Below are 24,960 nucleotides of genomic sequence, written 5' to 3' on the forward strand. Positions count from 1 at the left end.
TCCCATGGCTATTAACAACCGGATGTCCGCTTTGCGGTTGACCGGTTTGCTATAATCACTTGCATGACTAGGAGAAATCGTTGATTACGAAGTGGTGAATATGACGGGAAGGTGATGTATTTATGAGAGTAAGACACTTTGAAGTGATGCATTAACAGTCATCTTGGGAGACTAAAATGAAAATAACACGTATGATAAACAGTTGACTCTTGTCCGAGTGACGTGTTTGTACGTGTCTGCTATGTCAATAAGAAGCAAATAACCGAAAAATATTTCGGGGCGAAAGCTTTATTCAAAACAGTTTTGATGTGCTGTTAGAAGCGAAAAACGTATGATTTTTATTTGAAGCGAAAATGCGCTTACTCTTACATATACTCTTAATATACTATCAGTAGGCATGTTTGGGCTTACGGGACAACTGACCTTGGCAGAGTAAACATATTGTTAGAACGCCAACCCAAACATTTTCACAAGACATCCGATATGAACAACGAAGTAGTCGAAAAACAATCCACTGATTTCGAGAGCTGAAAAACCTGCTGTTGAGGACTTGTAATAAGGTCAAGAACAAACTCAAATACGACTAGAGATCGTCGTGCGAAAACGCCCTGTCACAACGGTCAAGGACACATCACTCAAAAGGAAAAATAAGTATATAGTCTTGCAGCACATGACAACCCAAGGCTTACAGGACCCGCACGAGGATTTCAAGTTAATCTAACGGGCCTAACCATTTCCCAGACACTGATTGGCTGCCTACTAACTGCCAATCAGGAGAGGAGAGGTGGGGGAGGGGGGTAGAGCCAAATAAGGGGATCATCAAAACATCTTGTTCTGACAGACTGAAAATCCTCCGAATTCTCCCCTTCCCCACTCCCGCAAGGCGATACATAATGAGCGGTCCCGCATCGTATACAGTTTTCAATAGCAACTCTCGACTGAGCGATAATTCTATAGAGGACAGGCTATAAGGGTGGGTGTAAATGTTACCAGGTAGGCTTTCTCTCCGTAAAGCACAGTCATTCAAGGATATTCTGCCTCAGTTACATTTAAAGTAAAACTACATCGGAATTCATAATCAAAACTCTCTCCCTTCTCCCCTCCACCTTCGGGAAAAGAGGTGTGGAGGGGAGTGGAGGGAGAGGTGGGGGGGGGGGTGGGTAAGTCGGTAATTTCTAATGATTTAAAACAACGTGGTACCGTATACCAAATAACATCGTTTTTCGTTTCAATTATGGTAATTCGTTAATAATATATCAAAAAACTAATATCAGTTCTGTTTGTCTTCGCTAGGAATGATTCAAAAAAGATTATTGAACTTATGTAAAATTTGGTACTTCTCAGTCCTTAATAAAATTGCTTTTAATTGCTTACAAAATGTTTTAATCCGTTCCACTAGTGTTAAGTGTTAATTACTTACGAAACTACTTTTCCTGATAAAAATTGTCATTTAAAAATACTAAACTACATTAGATTGTGCTGGAGATACAAGCTTGTACAGTGTACTCAAACCTACCCAATCGATAGTTTTGGAAGCATCGTTTCCTTATCAAATTAAACAGGTGTATAGTCCGCCTGTGCAAACAACAACAGCTGGCCAATATTAACGTAACTATGGACATTTTTATCATAAAATTTTTAAGGACAAATCTTGACCAAGTATTTAAAGAGAACGGGAACAAAATTTGTAAGATTGTAACTTTCTATTTGATCTTCGATTCATCATCGAAAGCCGGCTCTTTAAAGTAGCGCTAAGATAAACCAAGAAACTACTTTTTTTTAGCTGATCTCTGCTCATCTGATTTGATAGCAAATCGAAAGCCTCAGGTTTTCTACATCAGTCGGTCCTTCTTGGTCTGAACACTGCACTGGTAAATTATCTGGAACATTAGTAAAATTTGCAAAACTGAGGATATAGAATAAGGTTTTTAAGCTTATTACTAACTCCCGCTCGTAAATGATACAGCGAACGGTTCCCATGTGTAGTAACAACAGAAGTATAGGTGAGCAAACTTGACAAAAAAGCACTTACCTGGTAAATGCCCATTTTGATTCGGTTCAGTGCATGGCACAGGGAACCTGTCTGAAAACCAAACTAGAATTTTAATGATGATGTTTTTTTAAGTTTCCACTCAACATTTTGAAAAAAGATTTATACTGGCTGTTAACAAGAAAGAAGTGGAACACTCGAACTACTGTCTAATAGAACGACTTGATTTTGAACACAACAATGGCTAGAAGTACAAAGAAACACATTTGTGAAATACAAACAAACACATTTGTAAACAACAAAATCCATTTAAGGAAACGAGATATGATAAACATGATATTTATTTTCTGCTTTCTCTTCTTTGCTGTCTCTCTGATATCTCGAGCATTTCGGTCAAAAAGACTTTTACCCGCTAAAAGTCCAGTCGTTAAACCATCATTAGGCTCCGTGCAAAGCACTGGGGATCTGTCTGGAGAGAGAGTGGATTCAGATTATTTTACTGCTTATTACTAACAACAGCTGCAAGGATGTGAAAACAGTGATAATCACTAGTGAGCCTTAGACTGCCGAATCTTTTAAAATTTCAGGGAATCGTCCCTAAGATGTGATCTAGAGGCCTATTGTATCACCCAACTCAGTACTTCATAACTTTTAGCGCTCTAAATGTATTAAAAAAGAATAGGTATGCGTTATTGACCAGGCGTGGGGTCAAGATGGCTGCTGGTTTATAATCTTGAAAACATTGAAAAAATGATAATAATACCAATAAAACAAAACAAAGCAAACCAAACAAATAACCAACCAGGCCAACCACATAAACCTAAGAGCAAATTCTTGTCGCACCTAATCGTTGCCAAACAAGTATATGAAACAGTTGACAACTTTTTGACGGAAGTGACGTTACAGAAATCATGGGAAGATACGAAGCTTCCGTGTTTCCTCGCACATGTTTATTATTAACAGAAATTAAAGCCTTGTAACTAGAATCTACCAAAATGAAAGTATAAAACGCAGCGATAATTAATTAACACTGACGTTAAGGTTTCCTACTGTTTTCGTTCTGCGGTCTGATGAGATACAAGTTTTTAAAGAAAAAAATGAAAAAGTTCATCTTCAATATAACAGAGCAAATTAACTGTCATTGCAAGCTACAATGATCTTTACATGCAAATAAATTACCTTTCAATCTGAAAGATGTGGTAACGACGTTTCTTTTTACGGTTGGTTGGCAAGTTACATGTGTAACCAACCGTGCAACTACATTCAAAACATTAGTCAACTTTGTTCTATAATTATAGACGTCGCTCGGTAAGTACATTTACAAACAAGGATTCACATCGTATATAAAATAAATCACACTCAGAGTAAGAGGTATCGACTGTCTGATTTTCGACCAACCCGGTGGAAAATTAACTTCTCGATCATCGTGTTCTATAGCTGTTTGTTCAGTTATCTCGACTACGTTTTGTTGTTCAAAGTACAAGATCAGAAGCTTCAGAAGCCTTTCAATGAACATCATCAAGTCTTGAAAACGTCTTCTTAAGTACTGACGAATAGGTATTATTCACAAAAATTTTTGTGCGTTTCCGAGGTGTTTGAAATTTAGTGGCGATCAATGAGCAGGTAACGACGGAAAGATCCGGCAACTTAGCGCGTTCCAATGGCGTTTGCAAATTTCGTTGAGATGACAGCCACATCCACACAGTTGGTGGGCTGAATGAAGCTAATTCCTCGTTGTGCCTCATGTTAGGAGTGGTGGCTAGTGGTTGGGCAGCTCCCGCTCATCAAAGTGTGCAATAACAATAGTATGCGGGCGGTCGAAACGCGACCATTTAATTTAGCGACTCATTAACAACGAAAAAGTCTTTTCTAAAAGCATACACATAAACACAGGCACTTTTGTGAGCTGTTTCGTCGTTTTAAGAGAGTAAGTAGTGTTGTGGGCTCGTTGAGACCATTGTCTGCGTGACAAAATATACTAATGAATTCATAATTTGAGCAATATTCCGTTTTTAAAATTATTTGATCCGCTCAATTAGCCAGGAACGCCTCGGTTCATTGATTATGGTTTCGTGCATAGACGACATATGTTGTGTTGTCTTAAGCAGAAAACAAAGAACACGCAACCTTTATAAGGTGTTTGTAGTTAAAGTCATCACAGGGTTTTAAGCTTAAAGAATGTAATCAAGGTACTTTATACCTCCAATAAAGATATCTTTTTGAGAGGTCACCATTTCCCGCCTTGGTCCTTTCATTTCCAGAGGAATTTGAAGTCAACCATTTCCCTAAAAGTAAACTTCAACTTAAGGTGCAACTAAAACTTTTACTCTGAGACTCAGGTGATTCATGATGAAAGGGAAAAAACTCATCACTTTGGGATATTTATTGTTTTAAAAAATGCAATCAAGGTATTGTTGGTCACAATTGAATTTTCGAGCTGTCGCTATTTCCCGCGCTTTGATCCTATTAGTCCTATAGAAATGGCGACGTCTCCAAATTCTTTTCAAGTGAGGTGGGCTAGCCATTACTTGTCAATGAGTTAATTTGTATTCACTTTGGAAGAATGGGGGCATTTCGTTTTCATGGCGGATTTTACGGCGCATGCGGCGAATAGGTTCGTCTGCTGGCCTCCTCGTAAATACCGTAAAAAGCTCTACGCAACATTTCCTTCTTGATTAACAGCACTTGTATACGCTATCGCTACCACACTCTTGGCGTCAAGAGATGGAGTATAAATTCCCATCAAAACATTTTGAATATATACATTCATTTCGAATTGTTTAGACTTCGTCTTAATTGCTTATACTTTTTACATGTCTGACCAGTATTCAAATGAAGTTTAACGACAAAATTTTTTACACCATTTATGCTATAGAAATCTGATGGAAAGATACGGACGGACTTTCCTCCCTTAAGAAGGAAATGAATATCCTCGACGCGGAAATTAATTCTTTATCCCTAGTATCGAACGAAACGAATGGAAACGTTGTAGCGATGTTTACTCGTAACTATTGTAATGGGCCGAGAACTTTGATTACAATCTAGGGAAAATTGATAAAGGTTTGAAAGGGACTCCTGTTCTTAAGAAATATATCCAACCGTTCACATGGGTGACTAACAGAAAAAAGATAGGTAAGCAAACTTGACAACGAAGCATTTACCTGGTAAAACCCCATTTAGAGTCAGAATATTAGGTTCAGTGCATGGCACAGGGAATCTGTCTGAAAAAAAAACTTGTAGCACAAACTTGTAGCACTTCAATGGTCAATTTTGAATAACAATTTACACTGGCTGTTAATGATAAACAAGTGTGACACTTAAGCTACTGTTTTGCAGAACAACTTGATTTTGAACAGAAGAATGGCTCGAAATACAAAGAAGTTACAAAACAAACACATACGTAAACAACCAAATCCAGCTAAGCAAACGAAATACGATAAAGATGATATTTGTTTTCTGCTTCCTCGACTTTGTTGTGTTTCTGATATCTTGGTCGTTAGGTTAAGAAGATATTTACCCGCTAAAAGTCCAATCGTTAAATCATCATTATGCTCCGTGCAAAGCCCTGGGGGTCTGTCTGGAGGGAAATTGACACAGGTTGTTGTATTCCTTATTTCTAACAACAGCTTCATTTCAAGGAATCGTCTCTAAGATGTGATCTGGAGGCGAAATGCATTATCTAGCCACTTCATAACTTTTTCAACGCTCTAAGTTTATTAAAAAAAGAATAAAGATATGTTATTTACCAGGCGTGGGGTCAAGATGGCTGAATATTGGCCGAGTCCTTTTTTCCGTTTTTTATAAGAACGCAAAACTAAAAAAGAACGAGGCTAATATCCAGCCATCCTCACCAAACAAGCTTGGTCAATAAAGGATTTATCATAGAGCAAAAATGTTTCGCTTTTATCAAAAATCAAGAATAACTTGTTTAGTTCGAGGGCAAGGAAAGATACCAATAAACCCGCGAGAGCGGTTTATGATTGTTTGTTTTGACTGCCCTCTGCCACTTTTTGCAACCCCATCGCCGAAATTGGCCATAAACTACGAACTTCGTAAGTTCGCTCCAGGCAAAGCAAGCGGGCAATCCCGAACGCGTAAGATGGGCCTACCTTGTTCGCTCGGGTAGCCAATCAGATCACGGGATTCGCTTCATATTGGCAACGGGCGCTGCCAGCGATATAGTAAAGAGGTCTTATTTCTCTAAACATATGAGACTAGTTTCTTCTCGATGCAAAATAGTAAATTGCTGCCGCTTTTGCATAGGCGATAGGGTTTAAAAACAAATAACTATAACTATTAATATATGCGCGTTAACAAACAGGCCGGGAGTTTGGCGGGGTATTGAAGACTGGAAATAAAATGTGTTCACGCAGCAGTCTAAAATACATAAAGAACAGTCCAGTATTGTTTAATACTGGTGAAAGTTATGGAAGTCAAATATTAAAGTATAGTGTTTTGCAATTTTCTTAATTGCACTTGCTTGTAAATGCAACAAGCTTCTTTAGAGTAAAACGATTTTACAATCTTGAAAACATATTAGAGAAACAAAGCAAAACAGAACCATACAAAGTTAAACAAATAAACGACCAATCAGGCAAATCATATAAACCCAAGAGCAAATTCTCGTCGCACCTATTCGTTACCAAACAAGCATATGAAACAGTCGACAATTTTCTCTCTACAGAAATCATGGGAAGATACGGAGCTACCGACTTTTCTCGCATATCTATATCATGAACAGAAATTAAAGCCGTAAAGGTAACGAATCTGATCCAACCGACGCGTCGGCCAACACGTTGACCAACACGTTGATTTACTTGGACATCGCTGAGCAGTTTCCTCTGCAGTAAATGATTCTCTAAGAAAAAAAACGGCTCCTTTAGGAGCCACCACATACAAAAAAGGAAATGACCAATGAGTTAGTAATCTCTGAATTAACCGACGCGTCGGTGAATTTACCGAAGCGTAGTAAACTTGCCGACACATTTGAAGTTATTTTTGTCGGCGAATTTATCTATGTGGAAGTAAGTTCACCGACATATCGACCGACGCGTCGGCCGATACGTTGGCCGACGCGTCGGTTGGATCAGATTCGTTACCCGTACCCATTAAAGCTTTGTCACAAGAATCTCCCAAAATGAAGGCAAAAATTGCAGCGATGATTAATTAACACTGACGTGAAGGTTGCCTACATTTTCTGTTTTACAGTCTGATAAGATACAGGTTCCTATGGAAAAAATGAAAAAGTTCATATCCGAGATAACTGAGCAAATTTACCGTCATTGCAAGCTAGGATCTGTAGATGCAAACGAAGTACTTTTCATTTTACGCTTGGTTGGCAAAATGCATGTACTACTAACTGTGAAACTCCAATTTTAAACATTAGTCAACGTCGTTCTATGATTATAGCCGCTCAAATTCAAAAAGAGATTACGATCGCATATAAAATAAATGATGCACAGAGTAATAGGTATCGACCGTCTTATTTTCGACATACCTACTTGAAAATTAACGTCAGGTCAATTATGATTTCTGAGTGGCCCAACGTGACGTTTATTGCGACCTAACTTCTAAGTGTAGCACAAGCGTTTTATCAAAGGCATAAAGCGTTAACAGGAAATGGTGTAATCTGAACCTTATTAGATAGAAACAATATGGCTCGAGCACCTAGTTTATCAATCGGTTTCTTTTGGAACTTACCTTCCCGATTATCGTGTTCAACAGCCCTTTGTTCAGTTATCTCGACTAGATTTTGTTGTCCAAAGTACAAGATCAGAAGCCTTAGAAGCCTTTCAATGAACATCATCAAGTCTTGAAAGCGTCTTTTTAAGTACTGACGAATAGGCATTATTCACAAAAAAGTGTATTTGTTTCAGTGGTGATTGAAATTTAGTGGCGATTGACGGTTAGCTAACGACAGAGCAGTCCTGCAACTTTGTGCGTTCCAATGGCGTTTGCATATTTTGTTGAGATTACAGCCACATCAACACAGTTGGTGGGCTGAATAAAGCTATTTCCTCATTGTGCCTCTTATTGAAAGTGTTGGCTGGTGCTTGGGCAGCTCCTGTTCATCAAAGTGTGCAATAACAATAGCATGCGGGCGGTCCAAATGCGACCATTCAATTTAGCGGCTCATTTAACAACGAAAAAGTCTTTTCCAAAAGCATACACATAAACACGGGCACGTTTCTGGGCTATTTTGGCGTTTTAAGAGAGTAAGTAGTGTTGTGGGCTCGTTAAGACTATTGCCTGCGTGACAAAATATACTAATGAATTCATAATCAGAGTAATATTTAGTAATTTACAATTATTTGATCCGCTCAATTAGCCAAGACCGCCTCGGTTTATTGATTATTGTTTCGTGCATAGACGTTATGGATTGTTGTGTCCTTAGTAGAAAACAAAGAACACGCAACCTTTTTATAATTAATGTATTTTTAGTTGAAGTCATCACAGGGTTTTAAGCTTAAGGAATGTAATCAAGGTGCTTTATACCTTCAATAAAGAAATATTCTTGAGACGTCGCTATTTCCCGCCAAGAAGCTTTTAGTTCCAGAGGAATTTGAAGCCGACTATTTACCTAAAAGTACCCTTATATTAAGCTTCTATATACGAAAGTAATATCAGACTTCAACTTAAGTTGCATTTAGAACCGTTGTATTGGCTGAAAAATTGGCATAGCTAGGTCCCATTTTGGTGCCTATGGCTACGCCATTGGTTTGTTTGAAGAAGTTGTCCCCGAGTTAAAAACAATTGAGTGTGAGCACTAGATCGGCTAAGCGTAGTAGTATTTCAGATTTAGGTTCCTTAACAGTACGTTGATCTGTAAATACTGTAGTAGTAGTACGGTTAACATGCATCCAGGCTCTATCTAAGCCTTAACTAGCCAAACTGCAACTAAATTAATATGGAATAACGATTCATCTGTTAATAATTGGTCGATGTAAGTGAGGTTATTTGGCCTTCTACAAAGTTCCGAAAATTTGACTAAAAAAGACACAAGACACTGTGATCCATATAGTTCGCAGGTGCGAATAATTATCAATTACAGAATGTTTTTCTTTCAGTAGGGTGTCGGCAAAAAGGAAAAGGTGCAAAACTTCCCAACTACTATATAATCAATATTATTGTGATCGTATCAGGTATAGTAACATACTGGACTAAGAGGTAGATCTTCCTGAATCATAACGCTTAGTTCACCGTCTACTGAAGTGAATGGCACAAGTTCACTTCTTTTTTTTGCAAAATATACCTGTTTTGTCATCATTTTCCTCTGGCTTTCGACATTTGGCGGTATATGCACATTTTTTCTTTGAAAAGTAAAAAGTGAAGCAAGGCCAATGAGTTATAAACCCCCAAAACGTGACGAACAGGGATCAACAAGGAATAAAAACACATCTTTGGGAGGCCTTGAGGTCAATTTTTAGCTGATAGTCGTTGGTGATGTCAGTTGAGGAGTTGACAGTTTCTGAACCAAGAAAAGTGGAAAGCCAATTTTATAAGACTTCTAAAAAACTTACCCGAATGTTATTGCAAGTCGCTTCCTCGGCACGAACAAAACCAATATCGTCATTTACTTTTCCCTTTCTCAGAATCTGTCCTTCCAAGAATTCTTTTCCGCGTCCGCAGTTATAGCTATTCGGGAGGGGGGAGGGGTGGGGAAGGTTTTTACACATCTCGGTATATTACGATAGCCACCTTTCAATGAGGTACTTCGAACACTTTATGGGGTCGGTATGTGTCCTTGCGAATAACGAAGAGTAAGGGAAATAGTGGAGTATCCAGCTACCTCTAAAGCAGTGAAACATTGACTAAAACTTTAAAAACTCCTCTTGGAGATTTTTAGTATATATTTTACGTGCTGATTACTAAAATATTTTCGCCATTAGAGGGTATTTCCCTTAATTAAAAACGTTATTCTTAACTAATTTGGAGGGAAGAGGATATATGTATCCGTTTTAAGAAAAGGAAAGGTGAAATCGAATACATAATCTAGCTCTGAAAGATTTAGATGTGGTTATGAATTCGTCAGCGAAGTGAGAGAAAAAATTTCTGTGCGCGAGTCGCAAAGTAAAAGTTGAAAAAAGTCGTTATGCCTGAGAGTTTAAGAAAAAATATAACAGAACTACAACAGTAGATACAGAACTACAACAGTAGAAAATGTAGCTCCTGTATCCACCGAAAATAAAATTAACTCAGTTGGAACATATTTCAACGCATCTAACGGAAAATTAAGCCGTTTCTTTTTCGCCAAATTCGTAATAGGATTTTTTATACAATTGGCGATAACTGATTTGCGACTGTTTAATGTTTAATGTTTTACTGACCTTTTAGAGTGGCTTAACAGTCCCAGGCCAGTGAGGGCAATTTCAAAACCCTCATTAAAAATTTGACAACTGAAGAACTGATAATCGTTCTTGCCTTTTCACAGGTCTGCTAATCTTGAGCCCAGGTTCGTTTTGGCTCCTTGTCAGCGGTATGGTCGCCAATTACCGACCTCTGGGAGATTGGTATTTTAATCTCAAAATTGTGAGATTCCGGTTTTATTTGCGCATGACTGAATTCTTTATCAATAGCTTCGGTTCACTCCTGCTCATGCTCAAAGACATCTCACGGTACATAAATAACTCCACGGTATAAATATAGCCCTGCGGTAGATTAAAACAGAGATTACGATCGTATATGAAATAAATCATGCTCCAAGTAGTTGGTATCGACTGTCTGATATTAGATCAACCCGGTTAAAAGTAACATTAGCTCAATTATGACTGGTGAGTAGCTGAATGTGACGTTTACTGCAACTTAGCCGGTAAGTGTAGTATAAGCATTTCATTAAAGGCATAAAGCGTCACGAGAATAGAGATTATTCTGACTCTAATCTGATCATCAGATTCTGAGAAACAATAAGGCTCCACGAAAGTTTATCATTCGGCTTCTGTAGAAACTCACCTTCCTGATAATCGTGTTCTAAAGCCCTTTGTTCAGTTATCTCGACTAAATTTTGTCGTTCAATGTACAAAGCAAGCCTCAGAAGCCTTTCAACTAACATCATCAAATCTTAGGTATCGCTGGAGAGGTATTATTCACAAAAAAAGCTTGTGCGTTTCAGTGGTGTTTGAAATTTGGTAACAATCGATGGCTAGGTAACAGCGGACAGATACAGCAACTTTTAGCGTTCCGACAGCGTTTGCTTTTTTCTCTGAGATGATAGCCACCTCAACACAGTCAGCAGACTAAATAAAGCTATTTCTTCATTGTGCCTCATACTGAAAGTTGGGACTGATCACTGCTGAGGGCAGCTCCCAATCATCAAAGTATGCAATAAAAATTGTAAGCGGGCGGTCCATTTACTGAAGTCTTTTCCAAAAGCAAGCACATAAACACAGGCACGTTACAAGGCTGTTTTGTCGTTTACAGAGAAGTAGTATTTGGGGCTCTTTAAGAACAATGCCCTCTTGTTAAAGTTTTCTGATGAATCATTAACTTTGCAACATTTTAATTTGTACAATTACATGCATTTGACTCGCTCAATTAGTTGAGATCGCTTCGCTTCACTGATCATGATCTCGTGCATTGACACAATGTCCCAGCAGAAAACAATGCAATCAAAATCATCGTAGAATTTTAAGCTTTAAGATTACAGTCAGGCACTTTATACCTTCAAACTTGATGGTTTTAGTCCCAGAGGTATTGAAAGCCGAGGAATTTGCGTAAAAGTTATCTCTTAAGCTTCGTTTTACAAAGTTAACATCAAACTTTAACTTAAGTTGGACATAGAACTTTTATTCTCAGGTTCGAGTGATTCACGATAAAAGAAAAAACAAACAATTAACTACGTCAGAATATTTATTAAGTTAAGAATGCAATCTAGGTATTTTTATCCGCAATAAAAAGTTTTCGAGACGTCGCCCATTTCCTGCGATTCAATCTATTAGTCCGATAGAAATGGCGACGTCTCCAAATTCTTTTCCAAGCGAAGTGGGCCAGCCATTACATGTCAAAGATTTCATTTGTATTCACTTTGGAAGAATGGAGGCATTTCGTATAGTTGGCTTGATTTCACCGCGCATGCGGCCGATAGGTTCGTTCGCTGGCCTTCCCGTAAACAGCGTAAAAGCTCCACACAACATTTCCAACTTGACTAACAGCACTTGTACACGATATCGCCAACACACGGTTAGCGTTAAGAGATGCATCGTATCAGTGTCTTGATATCGCAACGATGTCGTCGAACGAAAAAGGATATTACTTTAAGCCAGTTGCCGCACTTTCTGTCCTATAAACTCTGAACTGAGGCTCGTCACGAGTCCTCTACGTCTTGCTCTGTGCACTGGATGGGAAATTTCTCTGGAACGTAAATTTAAGTCTTATGGGCATTTAATGCATATTATTTGTATATCAATAATCATTCCAAATTTGAGTCTACACCGGCAATCGCGCACAATTAAGGCTCAATGGCTTTGATTTCGCTCCTTTGAACGGCTAAAATATGTAAATATGGCAACCACTCTGAATAGTCAATATTCTGCCACTCTGAATAGTCAATATTTTGCATTTTCATGGCAGTGTCCACGCAAAAAAGATGTGCGATGCCGGAGTTTAATATCTAGTATCTTTACGTAGTTGGGAATTAGTTAATGTATTCTTACGGGAGGTTTACATCTACGGAAGACTTCTTTATTGGGGATACGCTATCAACGACCCTCACCAGTCTAGTTCATTGAGGAAAAAAAATAACTGTATCACTAAATGAAGGAAAACTGAAACAACTACAAAAGGTGTTTACCTGTTAACAATTCGGTGATGTGAACAGGGTGGTTGCCTTCTGTGCAAGGGACTGGGAACTTTTCTGAAATGGGAAAGTCATTAAGAAATTATCTTAGACCTTCATTTTAATTCCAATAGGCATGCTCTTCTTTTGCGGCATAGAGATTCAATTCTAGATCAATAGAAAAGTTTATAAACGAGGAATAGCGACAGTTCAAAGCTCTAGAAGTGATTAAGACGACATTTTAGTTCAAGCCTTTTTATTTACACGAACATTAATGCATTGAGAAAATCAGAAACTGTCGACATGGCACTTCAATAAAGAACTGAAACTGGTCTCAGTGACAGCTTAGAAACGATATTTTAGAGAATGAGGTAGATTACAGGCTTTTGAAAGGAGTTGTGAGACAAAATGCATCTATCTAACTAGTAATTGCCCAAACAGCGCTCTACAGCGCGTTTCACGTTGAGAAGAAGGCTCAGTCTATCAGCACGCTCGTAGAACAAGGCTGTAATTAGATCCAGCTTAAAAAACCGGCTACGAGTAGAAAATTTTTTATCAAAAGTATTTAAATCTCCTCCCTCACATATTCATACAAATAGGAAGGCTTACACTGACTTTCGTATAGTACAAAGCGGGGTCATACAAATCAAGAAACTGTCAACTATAAATCTGTTACGACGAAGTAGTGGAACTGAGGTTTCATGCATTAAGATTATGTTCAAGCCTTTACTGGCCAAACTGCAACTAATTGATATGGAAAAACCATTTACCTGTTGGTAATTCGTCGACATAAGTGAGGTTATTTGGCCTTCTACAAAGCTCAAGGAAGTTGTCTAGAAAAGACACAAGACACTGATCTATAAAGTTTATAAGTACTAATAATCATCATCTTCATTTTTCTTTAATAGGGTGTCGGCAAAACGGAAAAAGGCACAGAACTTTCCAACAACTATATATATATATATATATATATATATATATATATATATAAAATAATTGTGATCGTGTCAGGCATAGTAACATATTGGTCTGAGAGATAGATCTTCCTGAAAAATAACACTTAGATTACCGTCTACTGTAGTGAATGGCACAAGTTCACTTCTTTGTTTGCAAAATATACCTGTTTTGTCATCATTTTCCTCTGGCTTTCGAAGTTTGGTGGTATATGCACATTTTTGGTTTAAAAAGTAAAACATGAAGCAAGGCCAATGAGTTATAAACCCCAAAACGTAGCAAACAAGGATCAACAAGGAATAAAAACACATCATCTTTGGGAGGCCTTGAGGTTAATTTTAACTGATAGTCGTTGGTGATGTCAGTTGGGGAGTTGACAGTTTCTGAATCAAGAAAAGTAGAAAGCCCATTTTATAAGACTTCTAAAAAAAACTTACCCGAATGTTGTTGCTAGTCGCTTCCTCGGCACGAACGAAACCAATATCGTCTTTTATTTTCCCCTTTCTCAGAATCTGTCTTTCCTAGAATTTTTTTCCGCGTCAGCAGTTATAACCATTCGGGAGGGGGGAGGGGTGGGGAAGGTTTTACACATCTCGGTATATTATGATAGCCACCTTTCAATGAGATCCTTCGGACACTTTATGTGGTCGGTATGTATCCTTGCGAATAGCGAAGAGCCTGAGGGAAATAGAGGAGTCTGCAGCTACCTCTAAAGCGGTGGAAAATTGGCTACAACTTTAAAAATACATCTTGTAGATTTATTTAGCATTTATTTCATATGCGGATCATTAAAACTTTTACTGCAGTAAAGAGGGTATTTCCCTTAATTAAAAACGTTGTACTCAAGCAATTTGGAGGGAAGAGGATACATGTATCCGTTTTGAGAAAACGAAAGGCTAATTCTTTTTGGACACGGAAATGTAGAATAGCGCTGTTAAGAGACGTTTTATAGCCTGTAAGCCTTACAGAATTTCACCAAACAATTACACAAGCAAGCCAAACAAAGCAAACAACGAAAGAAGAAGAAAAATTATTCTCTGAGCAAAAAAAGTGGTACGCCTCTTTTTGCATTTTTCATGTTAATGCTTAATTAATCTTCTGGGTAAATTTTTAAAAATAGAGTAAATTACAGGAAGACTAACTGTCTAAAAGTGAAGAAAATGTGCTGATATAGTGATAACATGGTTTTTCCAACTAATAGGTTGTTCAACTCTCATAATCGCTTGGCCGGGAAATGTGTTAGATTTTTAAGGGGTAGTCAGATATTGAATTTCACTTGTTGTAAAGATTGAAAGATAAACAGGATTGGGCTACGGAAAGGAATAGCCTGGTTTAGATTTTAAAAGTTTTGCACACATAATATCGTAACTTCTTAAAGTTCTCTTTCTCTGTAGAATCTCTGATTTGGAGATAGAAGAATATTTCCTTTCAAAACATTGCTGTCAAATAAATTAAACAAGTGACAAACTTGGAATATGACCTCAGGTCACTTTGTTTCATAAACAATCAATGTACGTACAAGGTCTCCTTACATGCAAAGTTGTCAATAAATGTTGATGGTATAAGCGAATTAAGGGTGCTGGGCGGAATGTTTTTATCTAATCGATTCAGTTGATGTAAAGTCATTTTAGAACCGAAGCAAGATTAAACACTTATATGCAATATTTTCAAGATTGCCAAGTGGAAGCTCTAGGTTCTAAACAAACCAACAAGTATAAAAATGCTGCAATGAAATGCTCAAGCTCTGCCTTCTCCCAATTGACATCTATTTAGACAATGTGCCAGATGTGTTTCTCCTGCGATCTATTGTCTATTTCAGGAGGGGTATATTAACACGTTAAAAAGAAAAAACATCGTTAAAAGTGCTGGGATAATAGTATATGTCAATAATCCAGTTAAGTTCACGAAAACTGCGATCCATTCTATCTTACGTCATCTCACAAGGGTGCATAGAGCTTTCCAAACTCATCCTTTTCTCACGAAGTTAGATGCAATTCGTGTAATGCCAATTATATAGGCTACACGAGCCCTATTGTTCGCATAAGGAGTACAAATACTCCATGATTGGCAAACACCTGAAAAAACACGGACAAAGGCCAAGTAATCTTCACGAACAATTTAAGATTTTAAAGAATTACCACGGCAAACTAGTTTGAGTGTCTTATTTATCAAGGAGAAGAGACCAACCTTGAACATTCAGACAGACTCCGTTCCGGCAAAACTTTTCACTTCGCTATTCCTATTTTTTGTTCTCCACTTTTCAATGTGATGTTTCACACTTTCGTTTTCAATTTAAATCATCGATAATCGTTTTCGTTTGCAATAACGCGAAATAGACTGAGTAGATATCGCCTTGTTTGGCACGAGCGAACGAGGGCCAACGAGTTCCGAGAAATCGTACTTGAAATTCTGTTCCAAGAACAATACTCCACTTCAACCACCACATCCGGTCAGGGGGGGAACTCATATCATTAGCTTACACCGACAAGTGAAGTACATTTCCTTTCGCCTGTTGCTTGTAATTGTCGTGAATAATAGTTAATTAGTAAAAAATGGAACACCATTTTTGAATTTCTAGCCATCCGATTAACTGAAGGGTGTTTGAGCATAACCCTACGCAACTCAAAATCTAGCTCTGACAGATGTGGTCTAGGTCTTCAACGAATTGGGGAAAAAATTTCTGTGAGCGTGCCGCAAAGGAATCGTGGAAAAAATTGCTGTGCCTGAGAGTTTAGGAAGAAATAGACCAGAAAATGCAACTGCTTTATCCAGCAAAAATCAATTTATATCGGTTTGAACATATTTCAACGTATTTAATTTAACGGAAAATTAAGCAGTTTTTATTTTGTTAATGCGTAGTAGGATCTGTTTACCCTTTGGGATAACATTTGCGACAGATTTATGTTTAATACTTCATTGACCTTTTGGAGTAACTAAACAGTCCCAAAGAGGGCAAATTAAAAACACTCATTAAAAATCTGACAACTGAAGAACTGATAATCGTGAATTCTTGCCTTTTTACACGTCCGCGAGTAATAGTAATAGCGGTATTTGTGCTCCAGTGAACCGTAAATAAATATCCGCGAATTGCCCCCGAACTGAAATAACATTTTGGAGTGTTGGATAATAAAACTCTTATTAAACGTTTTGTTGTGAAGTATCGCTGAGTAATTTTACTCGTTGTTTGTGTTTTGACTTGCCCTACGGGATCTTCAAAAATACGGCACCACTTTTAAAAATACCCAGTGATACTACACAACAAAGCTTTAAATAAGATATATGTAGTTCGAGAAATTGAATGCACTATTAGGAACCAAAATATCTACTGATACAAATGTGAGATTGTACTTGGCTAGTTTACATTGTCAACTTAGCTGATGTAACCAAATTATCCAGCTACGTATTTGTGTGCTTCATAGATAAGAAGTCTATTATGCCAAACAAATACTCGGAACACGACTTGTTTATTTTTATTTAAACGTATTACAACATGTTCCAATATTGCCTGAGAGTTCAAAAGGCTAATTAGAACCATTAATCCACTCAATTGTGATATTGGGAATAAGTGGTTGGAATGTACTTCCCGCTTTAATAATTAGCCTGTTTAAAGTTCTCGTTTTTCACATTATAAGCTAGAGAGTTGAGTCATAGGGAAAAATTAAAGCCGATTAATTTTAAATAGGGTTTAAAACTAATTAAACAATTCGAGATAGGATGTCGCAGGTTCGATAGCGATGGACTGTTGGGGTTAACTATCTCTAACACCAGTATTACGAGGTCAGATCTGGGAGGCGAGGGTTAATGAAACAGGAAAGCAAAACAAAGCAAACAAAACGAAAGAAGAATAACAGTTATTCACTGAAGAAAAAAGGTACTTTTTTTGCATTGTACAAAAAGCTAAATTGAGCTTTAAAATAAATTTTTAAAAATAGAATTAATTACAGAAGACTTATTGTGGCTAAAGTTAAATATAGTAATACCAAGGTTTTTCCAGCTGTGAATGCGTTAGATTTGTTAGGCGAAGTCAGATATTGAATTCCATCTAGTAGGTAAGGGTTGAAAGGTGAACCGGTTTAGGCTACGGAAGGAATTGTTTGGATTTTATAGGTTTTTTTTCACTAATCATCAATATATTTTAAAGTTCTCTTTCTGAATTAAAGAATCTTTGATTTAGAGGATATTTCCTTTCAAACATTAATTGCTGTCAAAGACTGAAACCAGTGACACAAGTAGAACATGATAACAAGTCACTTTGTTTCATAAACAATGTACGTACTTTACACGCTCAGTATTGAACGAATGCTAATGAGTAAGCAAATTAAAGCCGTTTGACGGAAATTTTATTATCTGATCGATTCAATTAATTGATGTAAAGTCACTCTAGAGCTGAAGCAATCTCAAATACTTACATACGGTTTGGCAAGAAATTGCGTAAAATCCAGTATCAGATATTTTCATGATTGTCAAACGAAAGCTCTAAGTTCTAAAGGAACAAACTAGTGTAGAGTTGCTACAATAGAATGCTCTCTGTGTCTTCCCCAAATCAAACGATATTGCGTCCAGTAGTATTTACACTTATTGAGGCAATTTGCCAAATTGGTTTCTCTTTCAATCACATTTGGAGACAAGAAATCATTTACGATATCTACTTCAGGAGTGGTACATTTTAAACACCCTAAAAAAAAAAAAAGACAATGTTGAAAATGTTGCGATAAAAGTATGTATACTCTTCAACAATCCAGGTAAGTTCTTGAAAACTTCGATCCATTGTACGCTACTTCATCTCATAAGGTGCAAGCAGCTTTTTAAATTCATCCTCTGTCACGAATTTAATTAGATGCAATTCGTGTAATGCCAATCATATGGGCTACATGAGCCTTATTCACCAACGCATTAAGAAGCACAAATGCTCAGTCATTGGCAAACACTTGAAAGAACGCTGACAAGGGCCAAGTAATCTTCACGAACAATTTAAGATTTCAAAGAAGTACTATAGCGAGCTATGCTAGTTTTACTCGGCCTTACACGGACATCTTGCTTCTAAAGTAGTAGAGACCAACCTTGAAAACTCAGACAAACTCCATTCCAGCAAAACTTTTCACTTCGCTATTCCACTCTTTTGTACTCCACTCTTTGGTGATATGTTTCACACTTTCGTTTCAATTTATATCATCGGTGGTCGTTTTCGTTTGCAATAACGCAGTATCGATTGAGTAAATATTGCCTTGTTTCGCACGAGTTCCGAGAAATCATACTTCAAGTTCTTACTTTCTAAGAATAATACTCCACTTCAACCACCACATCCGGTCAGGAGGGGAACTCATATCATTGGCTTACACCGACAGGTGAAGTACATTTCTTTTCGCCTGTTGCTTGTAATTTTCGTGAATAATAGTTTCTAAGTAAAAACTAGAGCACTGTTATAATTGAATTTCTAGCCCTTTTGATTGACTGAACGGAGTCTGAGTCTAAGCTTGTAGCCTACTTCCGAACTCTTAATCTAGCTCTGAGAGATGTGGTCTATAAATTCGTCCGCGAAGTGGGAAAGAATTTCTTTGATGAGCGAGCCGCATAGAAATGGTGGGAAGAAATCTTTGTGCCTGAGAGTTAAGGAAAAATATAACAGGACCACAGCAGAAATTGCAACTCTCGTATCCGCCAAAAATCAACTTAACTCGGTATGAATATATTTCAACTTATGTAATGGAAAATTAAGCAGCTTTATTTGTTAAATGCGTAATAGGATTTGTTTACACTTTGCGATAACATTTGCTATAGTTTAATGTTTCACTGACCCTTTGGAGTGGCTTATCAGTCCCAGTGGGGGCAAATTCAAAACTTCCATTAAAAATCTGACTACTGAAGAGCTGATGATTGTGAATTCTTGCCCTCAGTTTTACACGTCCGCCGCGAGAAATAAAGAGGGCAAATTTTACGAAGCAGCTTCGCTCAAATCGATCTGAGCAACCATTGACCGCTTTCTTCCATCGCTTCCCCTCGGCAAACACAATAATGTCGGCCCATCCACGTGATAAACTTTCAGTTTGTGCTACTTCAGAGGGTTTCAAGCTTTGTAAACTTTCAGAATGTGAAGGACATCAACAAGTACCCAAGTTTCGATTCATTTACCGGCATTCGTGTTCACTTAGTTGTCAATCATGTCATTCTCATTTTTTGGAACGGAAGTTGCTTTTGTCTTCCGGTCGTTGTCAAACCAAGCAAAGGCTAACCGGTAGATATCTAGTTGCGTGCCTATTAACTGAAAGAATAATTCTAGTCAGGCTTGCTGAATATTAAGATGGTTTGTTTATTATCAGATATTCGGCGCGCTTTCGCAGAATAATTGTTATGTAGTTTGAAAAATTTGATGTACTATCAATACCATAATATCTACTAGCACAAATCTGAGATTCTGCTTGCCCATTGTCAACTCAGTTGATAAAATCAAATTATCTACCTATGTATTTCTGTGCTTCAGATATAAACAGTCTACTATGCCAAACATAAACTCGGAAAGCTACATGTTTATTTTTATTTAATTAACCGCCTAACAACAAGGTCAAATATTGTCGAAGAATTTTGTAACTACTTAGTAGCATTAATATAGTAAATATTGATAGTAGTAATAAGAGGTCGAATGTACTTACAGCTTTAAGAATTAGCTTTTTTAAAGTCCTCCATTTTCACATTATAAGCAGAGAGTTGAGACAGTGGTAAAAATTAAAGCCGATCAAACTTAAGTAAGGTTTAAATTGGACAAATTGAGTTAGGATGGTGTTCAATATTGTTGGACCGTTGGGGTATATTGGCTCTGACACCACGCGCAAACGGGAGGCACCAGGAGTCTAAACAGGAACTTTGTTTCTTTAGTCTTTGTCCCTCTTTTTCGGCCCTAAGTACGTGCTCTTAAATATCCTATCAGTAAGTTTGTTTGGGCTTACGGGAAAACTGACCTTGGCAAAGTAAACATGTTTTTAATACGCTAATTAAAAGAATTTTCACAAGACATTCGAAATGAACAACAGAGTATTTGAAAAACATTCAATCTTCGGGAGCTAAAACCTAAACAATACTTGCCGTTGAGGACTCTAAACAAGGTCAAGGACCTGGAACCCAATGACCCAAAAAAACGGTGGCTGAACTCAGGCTAAACACGACTAGCGATGACGATTATCCTGCGAGAATTAAGCCCACTTACAACGGTCAGAGGTATCACTCAGGGGATGAAAACAAAAATATGTGGTCTTGCAACACATGATAAACAAGGCTTACAAAGTCCGCACAAGGATTTTAAGATAATATAACAGGCCTGAACAATTCCCAAACAATTCGCCAGAACATTTACTATTTCAGCACAGGTAACATAGGCTCACTGTTTCTGTCACGTCATGGTTAAATATAGAGAACATATGGGGCGAGGTTTAGGTCTGGAAATTTGCTTGAAAATGGAAATAAAAATCAATGAAACTTACCATGTGGTGATTTGTTGTTGTCCGTAATATGTACACGAAGTTTCGGGAAAAATACTCTTCTTCACTTTTCCTTCATAGTAGAGAGACAAGGTAGGAGACTGACGGCAGCGTCGGGGACCGATCGACCCTCAATCCAGCACATTTTTTTTCACGAAAATCCAATCCAGTCGCCAAATAAACACGCCGAGCGCGTAGAACAAGAATAACTCTAAACCATGAATTCACTAAAGCAGCTCCAGCTTCAAACGCGAAGCCAGCAGGCTCCATAAAACTTGTACGCTAACCCACTAGAATGGCGTTCGGGAACCGTTGGCATCACAACTGGTCCAATTCAAACTAGCACTGAGCTCGGGGCACCTGGTGACGAGTATTAAGTCCCCGTGGAGTGAGGGGAGTCCCAGATTGCTCAAAGGTAAAACTCGCCGTCCGACTATCCTTGGGAATATTTCGGTTTCGGGCCGCCATTCCTGTGGGTTAGCGTACAAGTTTTACGGAGCCTGCTGGCTTCGCGTTTCAAGCTGGAGCTGCTTTAGTGGATTCACAGTTTAGAGTTATTCTTGTTCTACGAGCCCGGCGTGTTTATTTGATGACTGGATTGGATTTTCGCGAAAAAAATGTGCTGGATTGAGGGTCGATCGGTCCCCGACGCTGCCGTCAGTCTCCTACCTTGTCTCTCTACTATGAAGGAAAGGTGAAGAAGAGTATTTTTCCCGAAACTTCGTGTACATATTAAGGACAACAACAAATCGCCGCATGGTAAGTTTCATCGATTTTTATTTCCATTTTCAAGCAAATTTCCAGACCTAAACCTCGCCCCATATGTTCTCTCTATTTAACCATGTGTACGTGACACAAACAGTGAACCTGGGTTACCTGTGATTTTAGTAGTTCCCAAACATTTATAATTTCAGTATGCGCCCTGACAACAGTTACAGAAATGACAACGGGCCGCTCTCTTCGCGGGCGCACATTCAAAATGGGGGCCGGAGTAGACATCAAAGGTAGACGAGTAGTCAGTTGGGCAAGCAAGATTTTACAACGATTTTAATGTAATGAGCACTGCCAGCTTTTTTATTAATCACCCAGGAACAAAGAAGCCCTTTTTTATGAAACAGAAAGGGTGCTGAACCATTGGAGGACCGAAGAAAAGGTAAATGTAGGATTTCCGTCATTCTTTATTAATTTTCATATTCAAAATTTTGTTCGTGGCTTCACTACGATGACATATTGCTGTGTAAGCAAACGAACCATGGATAAAAAATGATTTTCCGCAAAAGAAGTAAAGCGGGATCTTTAAAATTCGCAGTTTTCAACTTTAAAGAAATGCTTTACGTGTAAAATAAGGTATAGATCGTATTCACGTGACGTCACGACATAATTTGCCGCCATGTTGGTGCACATGCACTCACGTGTAGCTCTATGCAAATTAGGTAAACAAACTTTGGTTTTTGAAATGTCAAAAATTAGAATGGCTTATAATCAAGATTCTTCCGTTTCACAAGATGATTGTGATAAGGAATCATCATTTCTCTTGTCCTAATATGCTAATAAGTTGGAAGGAAAAGTTAGAAAGCGCTATTTGGATAAAATAGAAACGATCGGAATCGATCCTGTTTTGATCGAGGGGAAGCACTACGAGCTCGACTGTTTGCCACCGGTGGAATCAACAAATTTGCTTTACTATTTAGTTCTTGAAACCAGCTTCTACACACAGCAGCAATTTAAAGCGTTTAGAAGTCTAGAGGCATACAACCAAATGGTTTCTGGATTTATTACAAGCGTACATGGGCACATAATTTCAAACAAGTTTGTCGTCTTGGCCATGGTGAAACATTCTCAGCGCATGAACGATCCTTTGATTAATATCTGGATTATAACTGAAAAGGATGGAGCTATCAACTGCGCCCATTGTTTAGGATGCAAGGCAGGACTATCCGAATCATGTTCTCATATCGCTGGTGTACTGTTTTATTTGGAAGCGTGGACGAAGGTAAACGGCAGACTTTCGTGCACACAAATGCAGTGCACGTGGATTCTACCAAATTGTGCAAACGAAGTAGAATACGCAATGGCTAGGGATATTAACTTCAAATCAGCTAAGAAAATGAAGGCTTATCTTGATGCGAATATCGACAGGCCTTCTGAAATGCTCGAAACAACAACAAACCAGAAAGAAAAAATTACCACTAAATCACAAGTGCTGGCACCGAGCGAACCGGAAATAGACACAGTATTCTGTGTACTCAGTAAATGTCAAACAAAATCAGTATTATTATCCTTGATTTCTCCTTATGCTGACAGCTATGTTCTACCAAGCCGTAATATTCCAGCTGTGATGAGCCTCTTTGACAAGAAATACCTTGATTTATTATATAATGACTTAGTTAAGGTATGTCAAAGTATCCAGATAGACATAACAAAAGAACAAATTGAGAGGGTTCAAATTGACACCACAAATCAAGCCAAAGGTAATAGCTTTTTCAGACACAGAGCAGGAAGGATTGGTGCATCCCAGAGTAAGGCTGCTGCCTCGACTAACCCTTCACTCCCTTCACAATCACTGATACAGAACATCTGCTATCCAGAACTTAACAAAGTAACAACTAAGGCAGTGTCACATGGTTGTAAACATGAAGCAGGGGCAATCCATGCATATGAACAGCCCATGAAAACGAAACACATAAACTACAAAATTGAGAAATGTGGTTTATTCATAAATGACGATCACCCATGGATGCATGCCACCCCTGATTTTTTATGTTATTGTGACTGTTGTGGTCAAGGGTGTGGAGAAATCAGGTGTCCACTTTGTATAGAAAATTTTGATTTTGATACCTATGTTACACACCCATCAACATGCCTAAAAAAGAACAGCAACAATCAGTTTGAGCTAATTAAAACACATCAATATTATTACCAAGTGCAACAGCAGCTCTTTACAACCAAGCTCAAATACTGTGACTTTGTGGTTTGCGCAGTTGGAAAAAATGACCAATTGACTCTCGTAGGACAAAGGCTTTCACCTGACATTGACCACTGGAATGTTGTTCTCCCCAAGCTTCACAAAGTTTGGAGGATAGGAGTGCTACCTGAAGTGCTTGGTAGGTGGTACACCAAACGAAGGAATATCGATATCAACAATGTGGCACAGACTGATGCTGTATGTTACTGCAGACAAGACACCAAGGAACTGGAAGATATAATGGTATGCTCCAACCCTGATTGTGCAATAAGCCAATTTTATCGATCATGTTTGGGAATCAATAAAACCTCAAAGACCTGGTATTGTCCTAATTGTAGAACCTTGCCACAATTTAAAAGAGGAGGAAAAAAGCAATCGGTCAATGATGAAGCTCTAAAGTTTGAGTACCTCTGTGTGTGCAAAGCTGCTCCAAACATCAAAGATAAGCTGGTGAGGTGCACCAAGGCAGGATGTAGCAATGGAAAATTTTTCCATCTAACATGTCTCAACCGCAAGCGCATGCCAAACAATAGTAACACTTGGCCGCATCCAGTCTGTGTAGTACGCATTGCTCCAGTTAGTGGACAGAAGACATGTTATTTGGCACGTTTATCGATTATCCTATGATTTCCAGAACATTCTTGGGTAGTCGTTTAGGAATGTTCTAGTGGTTTCGACAGGAGTACGTGACGTCTATTTATAGAAACTCGAGTTGTTTACCGTAAATTCTGGAAAATTCTATGATGTAATGTTACCAAAAATAGTCGTTTTGTAAATCCGTAGAATCTTCTAGAAAGATTGTAAGGAGCTA

General features: G+C 38.1%; 1 protein-coding gene, 1 long non-coding RNA gene and 1 pseudogene across 3 annotated transcripts; 1 reads left to right on the plus strand and 2 right to left on the minus strand.

Moving 5' to 3' along the window:
- Nucleotides 1–1,343: 1,343 nt before the first annotated feature.
- LOC111341275 (uncharacterized) lies at nt 1,344–8,423 on the minus strand. Of its 2 annotated transcripts, none has more exons than XM_088734044.1 (6): nt 7,691–8,423; nt 5,508–5,567; nt 5,152–5,211; nt 2,400–2,459; nt 2,033–2,079; nt 1,344–1,880 (listed from the first exon to the last, which is right to left on the minus strand). In XM_088734044.1, the coding sequence occupies exons 1-6, from the start codon at nt 7,836–7,838 to the stop codon at nt 1,833–1,835; spliced, it is 423 nt and encodes a 140-aa protein (XP_088590170.1). In that variant the 5' UTR covers nt 7,839–8,423; the 3' UTR covers nt 1,344–1,832. The 2 variants fall into 2 exon arrangements, with proteins under 2 accessions (XP_088590170.1, XP_088590169.1); XM_088734043.1 differs by having other exon boundaries at nt 2,033–2,083; nt 7,691–8,397.
- A 3,120-nt stretch (nt 8,424–11,543) lies between these two features.
- Nucleotides 11,544–16,669, minus strand: LOC111341259 (uncharacterized). Its single transcript, XR_002695831.2, has 4 exons — nt 14,153–16,669; nt 13,532–13,594; nt 12,777–12,839; nt 11,544–12,337 (listed from the first exon to the last, which is right to left on the minus strand). It is a non-coding gene; the product is annotated as an uncharacterized LOC111341259 (long non-coding RNA).
- Nucleotides 16,670–22,655: 5,986 nt separating this feature from the next.
- Nucleotides 22,656–24,932, plus strand: LOC111346661 (uncharacterized; annotated as a pseudogene).
- The last annotated feature ends 28 nt before the right edge of the window (nt 24,933–24,960 follow it).

Source organism: Stylophora pistillata, chromosome 9, assembly GCF_964205215.1.
Source record: "Stylophora pistillata chromosome 9, jaStyPist1.2, whole genome shotgun sequence".
NCBI lineage: Eukaryota > Metazoa > Cnidaria > Anthozoa > Scleractinia > Pocilloporidae > Stylophora > Stylophora pistillata.